The 10,508-nt window shown below is 41.9% G+C and overlaps 1 protein-coding gene across 1 annotated transcript in view; it reads right to left on the bottom strand.

Moving 5' to 3' along the window:
• Positions 1-689: 689 nt before the first annotated feature.
• The window catches only part of LOC310648454 (keratin, type I cytoskeletal 17-like), a 36,390-nt gene continuing 26,571 nt past the window's right edge, over positions 690-10,508 (bottom strand). Inside the window, exons 8-9 of the mRNA XM_083376291.1 lie at positions 7,051-7,079; positions 690-878 (exon numbers count right to left, since the gene is read on the bottom strand). Coding sequence (XP_083232417.1) covers positions 781-878; positions 7,051-7,079 — 127 coding nt within the window. The 3' untranslated portion in view covers positions 690-780. The remainder of the gene's footprint in view (positions 879-7,050; positions 7,080-10,508) is intronic.

The following is a 10,508-nucleotide window of genomic DNA, read 5'->3' as shown; positions in this document are numbered from 1 at the left end:
TTTTAAACAATTTATTTTTAAAGAGAGAAATAAAAAATAATCATACTGTACATCACCAACAGAAGAAAAAACCCCCAAACATTCTGTAGTGACTAAAATTAACTAAATATGACAAAATAGACAAAAAAACCAAATAATTCAAAACAGATCTATATAATTGCTGTAAATAATATAAAATTAATCAAACATCATTAAATCTTGTCAATACAGAAATGTGTCCCGAGTCATCTCATTTTTAGGAGGCAGAGATTTCTCAAAAAGCAGCTTATATCCTGGAGCCTCTTCTTAAAATAAGGAGGGTAAATTACTTTCCAAATATGCAAAATCATCCTCTTTGCCATAGCTCATATTTGGTAAACCAAAGCTTTTCATGAAATAAAATATGTTTTAGTAATATAGTTCAGAATACAATGATGTTCTTAACTATCTTTTCCCATAATTGTAGTAACATAGATAGTAATCTGAAGACAAAACAAAGATATAAGTAGAAAGACCAAATCATTGATTTTCAAATTTCTTCTGACACCAACATAAAAATGTTAATCCCTTTTTAAGCAGAATCCAAGGTAGGTGTGGAAATTAAAATGTAAAGATTTCAAACCCACTAATTCCGAAAGTCATAATCAACAGTTACCTAGGCAAAAAATGAAAGGCTCATTTATTTGCCAGCCAACAAAAAAAAACCTCATATAGAGCTTCTATTCCCTTCCCCTCTTCTTCACCATCACCATCACCATCATCATTGTGCTGACAGAACTGCTACAGGGAAGGCCGCATCTTTCAAAGCTGGTGCTCCACCTCCTCCATGCGGGACGATACCACCTTGCCATCCACCAGTTCTTCAATGACAGTCTTCACCCGTCGGCTTACAGAAGGTTCTGCAAGGAGTGACACAAGACACTATGTCAGGGATGGAAAGAGAGAGAGAGCATGGAGTATCTAAGAGAGAATGGATAAATCACAAAGGACACCTTTCAGGATTGCTAATATATGCAACTGATATTTCAGCTAAACATATGATTTATTTATTTATATTTCACATTTTTGAACTACCTATATCCCTCACAGAGGTAGTCTTTTTTATACCTTTTATGTTTTCAACTTGAACCACTGGGATTTTTAAATGAATAATACTTATTAAGAATCACATTTTGTACAGAGTCTGCTTTATACCGCTTCAGTCTTGTTAAACATAGTATATCGCATCTTTATTCTACTAGAAAAGGGCTTTTTAACCGGTGGTACACATACCACCTGTGGTACATTGGCACCTGGCAGGTGGTACGTGACCATCCTAGAAGTGGTAGCGGGGGAAGGGAATGAGCTGAACCGGTGGCAGCACCACACAAGCCTGAGCGAAAGACAACTGGAGCTGCAGGGCTCAGCAGAAGCGCCAGGATCAGCTCCAAACTCCAGCTGATCGGCGCTTCTTCTGGGCTCAGTGAAAGCGCTCAGATTGGCGCAGTGTTTGGGGGGTTGAAGCTGTCCCCTTTCCCCCCCCAAGCCACCAGCCGAGCAAGACACCCGCCTGCCTGCACTCTTCCCCATCTGAGGTTTTTGTTGTCATGAGCATTTTTGTTGAGAATTTTTCATGGGAGTGGGCTGTTTGGTTTTTATTCCCCACCCCCGTCTTCTGGGTGGTTTGTCACTTCTGTCATGCTGGGTGGTTACCCACGAAGCACGATTTTTTTGGGGGGGATCCCCACTCCAGTTGCTAAACTTGCTTAAACTCTCTTCTTCCTCCTTCTCATTGGAGCCTCCCTTTGTCTGCAACGGTGGGGCAGGAAGACCGCTGCCGGGCCGGGGATAATGGGGATCTGCCCTCTGCAAAGTGGGGGAAGGGTTACTATCCTCCCTGTCAATCAGGTTTGATTTCCTTTCTTTGCCCCCCCTCCCTCCCTGCCTCCCCTGCTTGTAGCTGCCTCTGAGCCCCTCATTTTTGGGAGTTAGCATTGCCGGCATCTCTTTCTCCTGAGCCCCGCGTGCTGGGTAACTGTTGACACCCAAGAGCTGTTTTAAAGTTAGGGAACCTTTGGTGGATAGCCATCTAGCACCCCAACACATACCCCATGCCCCCACTTCAATTGCAGAAGCCACACCACCCCCATCCAAAGCCCCTACAATCACCTATCAGCTTCTTTGAGACAACCAGGAGAGAAAGGGATAGAACAGTGCAAAGATTAATGCCAGAGAAACAGGCACAAGTTTCCCATTAAAAGTGTGGTAATTGGGTGTACAGATAGTCCTCAACCTACAACCACAATTGTGCCCAAGTGAGAAATTTGTTAAATGAGTTTTGTCCCATTTTATTACTTTTCTTGCCACATTTGTTAAGTGAATCACTGTAGTTGTTAAATTAGTAACGTGGTTGTTTAGTGAATCTGGCTTCCCCCATGGACTTTGCTTGTCAGAAGGTCACACAAGGGACACTGTGTGACACTGTGACCATCATAACTGACCATCAATTGCCAAGCATCCGAATGTAAATCACATGACCCTGGGGATGCTGCAACAGTCATAAGTATGAAAAATGGTTATAAGACACTTTTTTCAGTGCTGTTGTAACTTCAAACAGTCACTAAGCGAACTGTTGTAAGTCAAGGACTACCTGTACTTTATCACTTTTTCCCCCCTTTTCTTTTGGTCATCAAGTTTTTGACACCTTGCTAGGCAACTGGTGGTACTCGGATGTTGCCATATCCTAAAAGTGGTACAATGGGTGAAAAGGTTGAAAAGCCCTGTTCTAGAGAGCCTTAACCTTTCCTGAAACCAAATCAGTCCAAATATTCACCATCCACAGCCCCCATAATCATCCTATTGAATTTCCCCATTAGTAACTCAGTATTCTCAGCCCAGTTGAAAAGAGATACCAGCCTCTTTCCCAAAGAATCTCTATATGTGTACCTGCTGCTGAGCCCCAACTTTTTCCATACAGCTGTCAATCCAAATTTTTGATAGCCTGCAGCAGGATGCAAAAACTATATTGTACAGGTAACAGGTGATAGGCATTACCAGCTATCCATTTGCTGGACATGACTAGAGTTACCTACGCAGATCTCTATTATAGCCATCCACTGAAGGTCTTTTGAGAATCAATCCACTGTGACTTATTCATGTTCAAACAGTCTTTAGAAGAAATTTTCTCTTAGTTCAAACTGTAAAAAATCACTTATTATTTCATTGAATGACCCACTTCCTCAACATATAATCTGTATCAAAGGTAGATACAAATCTTTTTATATATCCCTTGGGAAATTTGCAATGATTTCTGACTTTTTTAAACACATCATTTTCTTTAATAAGAATAATAATCTCTTCTCATCTAAATTAAGGAAAAAAGGAATTTTAGCGCAGGGTTAATAATTGAAAGACTTCAAATAAAAAAATTGTAGAGAGTGGTTGTACTGCTCCAATAAATTTTGTCATCAAAATTTATTCTATATCCATGTTTTTTGCACCCAGTTCTCCTAATTTAAAAAAAATCCTACAAATTGAAATCTGTTATCTTTATGAGGATCTAGTAAAACAAATGGCCAAGATCCTTCCGTGTTATAATGGTTCTATGATAGTCAAAGACAATATGATAATGATAGAAACTATATTCCACAGTTAAAATTATCACATTATAATGTCTTTGAAGACTGACACAGCCTGGGATGCTTTATTTATGTCCCCTACTGATTTTTTTTCCAGTGGTTTGAAGAACATGTTTGATTATTCCACATATAGCATACATACTATACATTCATTTAGTATATTCCAATTTAACTTCCTTTCAGAGATGGAGCCCCTTCATGGATTACTGCCTTGTCGTGGCGAAGGGGCTTGCGTAATTTAATGAAGCTATGAGCTATGCCGTGCAGGGCCACCCAAGATGGACAGGTCATAGCTGAGAGTTCTGACAAAACGTGATCCACTGGAGAAGGAAATGGCAACCCACTCCAGTATCTTTGCCATGAAAACCCTATGGACAGTATCAAAAGGCAAAACGATATGACGCTGGAAGATGAGCCCCTCAGGTCAGAAGGTGTCCAATATGCTACTGGGGAAGAGCAGAGGGCTAGTACTAGTAGCGCCAGAAAGAATGAAGTGACTGGGCCAAAGCCGAAAGGACGCTCAGCTGTGGATGTGTCTGGTGGTGAAAGGAAAGTCCAATGCTGTAAAGATTTTTTCTCCATAGGAACCTGGAATGTAAGATCCATGAATCAAGGAAAGCTGGACGTGGTCAAACAAGAGATGACAAGACTGAACATCGACATCTTAGGTATCAGCGAACTAAAATGGACAGGAATGGGTGAATTTAATTCAGATGACCATCAGGTATACTACTGCGGGCAAGAATCCCTCAGAAGAAATGGAGTAGCCTTCATAGTCAATAAAAGAGTAGGAAAAGCAATACTGGGATACAATCCTCAAAATGACAGAATGATCTCAGTTCGAATCCAAGGCAAACCATTCAATATCACAGTAGTCCAAGTCTATGCCCCAACCACCAGTGCTGAAGAGGATGAAATTGACCGGTTCTATGAAGCCCTACAGCACCTTATAGAACTAACACCCAAAAATGATGTCCTTATCATCATGGGGGATTGGAATGCTAAAGTAGGAAGCCAAAAGATAACTGGAATAACAGGCAAGTTTGGCCTTGGAGTACAAAATGAAGCAGGGCACAGGCTGATAGAATTTTGTCAAGAGAATATGATGGTCATAGCAAACACTCTTTTCCAACAACCCAAGAGACGGCTCTACACATGGACATCACCAGACGGTCAACACAGAAATCAGATTGACTATATGCTCTGCAGCCAAAGATGGAGAAGCTCTATACAGTCAGTAAAAACAAGACCAGGAGCTGACTGTGGCTCAGACCATGAGCTTCTCCTTGCAAAGTTTAGGCTTAAACTGAAAAAAGTAGGGAAAAGCACTAGGCCACTCAGGTATGAATTAAATCATATCCCTGTTGAATATACAGTAGAGGTGACAAATAGATTTAAGGAATTAGATCTGATAGACAGAGTGCCTGAAGAACTATGGACAGAGGTTCGCGACATTGTACAAGAGGTAGCAAACAAAACCATCCCAAAGAAAAAGAAATGCAAGAAAGCAAAATGGCTGTCTGAGGAAGCTTTGCAAATAGCTGAGGAAAGGAGGGAAGCGAAAGGCAAGGGAGAAAAACATAGATATGCCCAATTGAATGCAGAATTCCAGAGAATAGCTAGAAGAGATAAGAATGCCTTCTTAAATGAACAGTGCAAAGAAATAGAAGAAAACAATAGAATAGGGAGGACCAGAGATCTTTTCAAGAAAATTGGAGAGATGAAGGGAAAGTTTAATGCAAAAATGGGCATGATAAAGGACCAAAATGGCAGGGACCTAACAGAGGCAGAAGAGATTAAGAAGAGGTGGAAAAATTACACAGAAGAACTATACAAGAATGAGCTTAACATCCCAGATAATCATAATGAGGTGGTAACTCACCTTGAGCCAGACATCGTAGAATGTGAAGTGAAGTGGGCCTTAGAAAAGCTGAGCAACAACAAAGCTAGTGGAGGTGACAGTATTCCAGCTGAGCTATTCAAAATCTTAAAAGACAATGCAGTAAAAGTGCTACACTCAATTTGCCAGCAAATTTGGAAAACTCAACAGTGGCCACAGGATTGGAAAAGATCAGTTTACATTCCAATTCCAAAGAAAGGCAGTGCCAAAGAATGTTCAAACTATCGCACCATTGCACTCATTTCTCATGCTAGTAAAGTCATGCTTAAAATCTTACAAGCTAGACTTCAGCAGTATGTGGATCGAGAACTACCAGAAGTACAGGCAGGATTTCGAAGAGGCAGAGGAACTAGAGATACTTTGGCCACCTAATGAGAAGGAAGGACTCACTGGAGAAGAGCCTAATGCTGGGAAAGATCGAGGGCAATAGAAGAAGGGGACGACAGAGAATGAGGTGGCTGGATGGAGTCACTGAAGCAGTAGGCGTGAGCTTAAATGGACTCCAGAAGATGGTAGAGGACAGGAAGGCCTGGAGGAATGTTGTCCATAGGGTTGCGATGGGTCGGACACGACTTCGCAGCTAACAACAACAGAGATGGAGCCTGCCCTGCACACCATTGAGGATGGAATACTGATCCATACAACATATGTTAACATTGCAGTTCATCAAACAAATACCGTATTTATCAAACAATTTGCTATAATAGCAATAGCACTTAGATTTATATACTGCTTCACAGTGTGGTTTACAATCCTCTCTAAACAGTTTACAGAATCAACATATTGCCCACAACAATCTGAGTCCTCATTTTACCGACCTCACAAGGATGGAAGGCTGAGACAACCTTGAGCCGGTGAGAATCAAACTGCTGGCAGTCAGCAGAATTAGCCTGCAATACTGCATTCTAATCACTGCGCCACCACAGCTAATAATCAGCATCACTAGCAAATAATCATGGGAAATGGAATTTTGTGTCAATGCTGAAGTCTTTATTCTTTCTTTAGGAGACATGATAATTAAGTTAAACTCAAACTAATTTAAATTTAGAATGTAAGTATATTCATTAATCTGCAGGATCTGCTAAAGATGAGTTGAGCATAACAACGTCCAGTAAAAATCATTGTAATTTTTACAGTGTGTGATGTAAAAACAATGCTGAATAAAAGTGTTAAACTTGAAGTCCAACACATCTGGAGGACAGCAAGTTAAGGAATGCTGGAATAAAATCTGAGAAATGCAGATGTGGAAACTGAAAGTATAACTTGAACCACTGATCATGCTAACTGGGTTTGATGGCAACTTAAGTACAACTTTGGAAGACTATAGGTTTCCTGCCTATGGTTAAGGGAAGGTAAACAGGGATATCCAAATCATTCCAAGACCCATTCAACTCTAGAAAAGATTCGGAGAATAAGTGAAATTTTCTTGTTAACAGTTTTCTTGTTATAGGCCTCCATAAGAGTCTCTGTCTAAAATTGCTGCAAAATTATGAACTGATTTTCATTTTGCAGATTCCCTAAAAAGCAGCCTGAATATCAAATTATTTAGCATACCTGGAGTAGTCAGTGGTTCAGATTCAGACCTAAAAAAAAAACAAGAACACCAGGTCTGTGAGCAAGATTCATGATTTTCCAAATTGCCTAATACAGAGTTCATGTGAAATATTCAATTCCTACTTGAATCCTGATCCATAGCACAAAGAAATAGCTCATCCTGGCTTAGTATTTTGGGAGTTTCAATACAAATGAAAGGTTGGGAAAAGTTTGAAAAGGTTGCTTTACATTCACATTACAATCAATTAGTCTCTTCACACGATGCCTCTAGTAAACCTTTTTTTTTTTTTGCTTTATGCCTTAGTGCAGGGGTCCCCAACCTATGGGCCATGGCCCAGGATTGGGCTGCAGGCTCTTGGCCAGCAAGCCATGGAAATAGCTGGCCAGTGCGCGCACACATGGGTGTGTATTCCTCCCCACTTATGCTAGCGCCTGTGGCCCTGTTTGCGTATGCACATGGGCCCGAATGGGGACGCTAGCACAGGGTGGGTATCCGCTAGCCTGGTTGGGTTGTGTGCCAGTTTGCACATGTGCAAGCGAGGCTGCTAGCCACCGTGGGGGGTGCATGGCCATTTCCACATGTACATGGTGCCAGCACATGCCACATGCGTGAATGGGGCCTCTAGTGCCGCACCAGTGTGCATAGCCTAGTGTGCGCATGTGTGCACACACACACACCAATTTTGAAGCTGCTCTCCTTCCCTCCAGTCCACAAGCCCAGAAAGGTTGGAGATCTCTGCGTTAGTGTATGTAGAAAACACTAATTTTTTTCATTGCAAGATTTTTTTTGCTAATGAACTCAATATGCACCAATGTGCTTACAGAGCAATTGTCACTTATTTTCATGGATAAGATAGTAATGATTTGCACAGTATTTTCTTTATTAGCAAAAATGTACACTTGAATGTAAAACAAGATCAGGAATGTATGTATCTAAATCAAGGAACGGTTTTATAGTCCTACATCAGATTCCAAAGACATACCATGCAGCATCTCATAAGAGTGTTAGCCATATATGTGCTGCACAGTAAAGGCACATCTTCCTTCCCCTGTTCTTACCACTTTCTACAGAGGGATGATTGAGAGCATCCTGTCATACAGCATTACAGTCTGGTTTGGAAGCATCACTGCTTCAGACAGGAAGGCAGTGCAGAGAGTGTTGCTTGAGCAGCGTCCACAAGATTGTCTGGGACACTACACATCCTCTTCACAATCTGTTTTCCTTGTTACCTTCTGGGAAGAGGATTTGGGGTATCCGAGGCAGAACATCCAGATTTAGTCAGTTTTGTTCCATACAGTATTAACTTTGTAAACTCTAAACTTCCTTTTTCCACAGTGTATTTGTTTGGTTCTGATAGACGAGGACTCAGAGTAGTTTAACAATGAACGAGTTTATTGAATACACAAAAGTCAACTGTCAACTGTCAAATGTTGCAACCTTTTATAGGGGTAGTGTTTGAACTGTAACCAATCAACGGAGTCTATTTTCCCGCTTCTAGTTTATTGCATCCAATGATTGCACCTGAATCTCCCGCTCAAAACCCTGCTATAATGCAATCTGCTAATTCCCTTGTTAGCAACTATTTACATACACAACACCCCTTACCCCCCAGTTGTTATTTCTGTATAAAATCCTTTAAATATTTTGGTGGCCTATGTATTCTAGTAGGGTATCTATTACTCTGGCTGCTAGGGACCCCTCTTTCTGATTGACTGCTTGGCTGATTGTCTCTGTTGGACCTGGGCTCTTGGTTACCAGACTCTGATGTTTCCCTGTTGCTGTTTTGTGTATTAGTTTGTGTTTGAAGATCAGCGGTCACTGGCCTACTTCGCAGGGGTACCTCCCAGTCAATTTGACTAAATTGTTGTTGTTGGGTACCAGGGGATGAGTTATTTTGCCTTTCCTCTACCTCACTCTCTGGCATGTTGTTATCACTGAACCTGGATGTACTGTTTCCCCCAAATATACTTTGGTCCCCATCTACTGGCAAGCATCCACTAGATCTCTTCCTCAGCTGATCTATGTGTCTTTTGCTGATCCTATTCCCTTCCCCCTCAATAGTGTACGACAGGGGACCTAATATTTCAGTAACCACCCCTGGAATCCATTTGTCCCCTTGGGCATAGTTCCTGGCCCAGATTAAATCCCCCACTTTAAATGTTCTATTTGGAATGTCCAATTCAGCACTTGGTAGAAGTCTGTCAGGGTGTAATCTGTCCAATTTGGTGGTTAGTCTCCTTCCCCACCTCATTTCAGCTGGACTTTTGCCTGTAGCAGAACATGGGGTCGTATGTTGGGCCAGCAAGAATTCGGCCAGTCTTTGATGCCAGTCGCCCCGAATGATTCTTTTTAAGGCGTCTTTCGTGGTCCTCACATTTCGTTCAGCCAAGCCCTTGGTGGATGGGTGGAAGGGTGCTAATGTCTTGTGTTTAATCGAGTTGGCCTTGAGGAAATCCTGAAATTCAATAGATGTGAATTGTGGCCCATTATCAGACACGATTACATCCGGTAACCCATGAGTGGCAAAGAGGCCCCTTAATACCTGTATTGTTCTTCCTGAAGTTACTGAACTGACTGGTACTACCTCTAGCCATCTAGAGAAGCTGTCAACCACTACCAGAAATGTTAACCCTTGGAAAGGTCCAGCAAAGTCAATATGAATCCTGGACCAAGGATTTCTAGCTAACTCCCACTTATGCGTACGGATGTGTTGTTGTTCTGGCCTAGAACATTGGCACAAATGGCAATTGGCAACACATTCCTCAATGTCGTTGTCCAGTCCTGGCCACCACAAGTGACTCCTAGCCAACGCCTTCATCCGTACTATTCCTGGGTGTCCTTCATGTAATTCTAATAAAATAGCTGATCTGTGGATTCCAGGAATAACCACACGATTTCCCCACAGTAAGCATCCCAAATGAACTGACAGTTCATCTCTTCTTCTAAAATAGGGAATGTATTTTGCATCCGGGTTGGCGTTTGGCCACCCACTCAGGACCCAGGCCATTATTCTCTTTAAAGTGTGGTCATTATTTGTTGCCACAGCTATGTCTTTAGCAATTAGAGGCCAATCAGGAATGTCCTGTAGGGACATTATTTGTCCCACAGGGGCAGGGTCTTCCTCCGTGATGTTTAAGGGCAGTCTGCTAAGGGCGTCAGCATGTCCCATGTCCTTGCCCGGTCTGTATTGGAGGGAAAATGAGTATGCTGAGAGGAAAATGGACGACCTCAGCATTCTGGGCGACATGATTTGGGGAGTCTGTTTATCCGTGGTAAACAGTCCCAACAGGGGTTTGTGGTCAGTCAGTATGGTAAAGTTCCTACCATAAAGGTAGTCATGGAACTTCTTTACTCCTGCCACAATTGCTAATGCCTCCCTGTCTATCTGAGCATAATTCCGCTCTGCCTTGGTTAGTGTCCGGGAATAATATGCGATTGGTCTTTGTATACCTTGGTT

This window comes from Vipera ursinii (assembly GCF_947247035.1).
Source record: "Vipera ursinii genome assembly, chromosome: Z".
Classification (NCBI taxonomy): domain Eukaryota; kingdom Metazoa; phylum Chordata; class Lepidosauria; order Squamata; family Viperidae; genus Vipera; species Vipera ursinii.
Note: the sequence above shows the minus strand (reverse complement) of the source record. Positions and strands in the feature narration are given on the sequence as shown.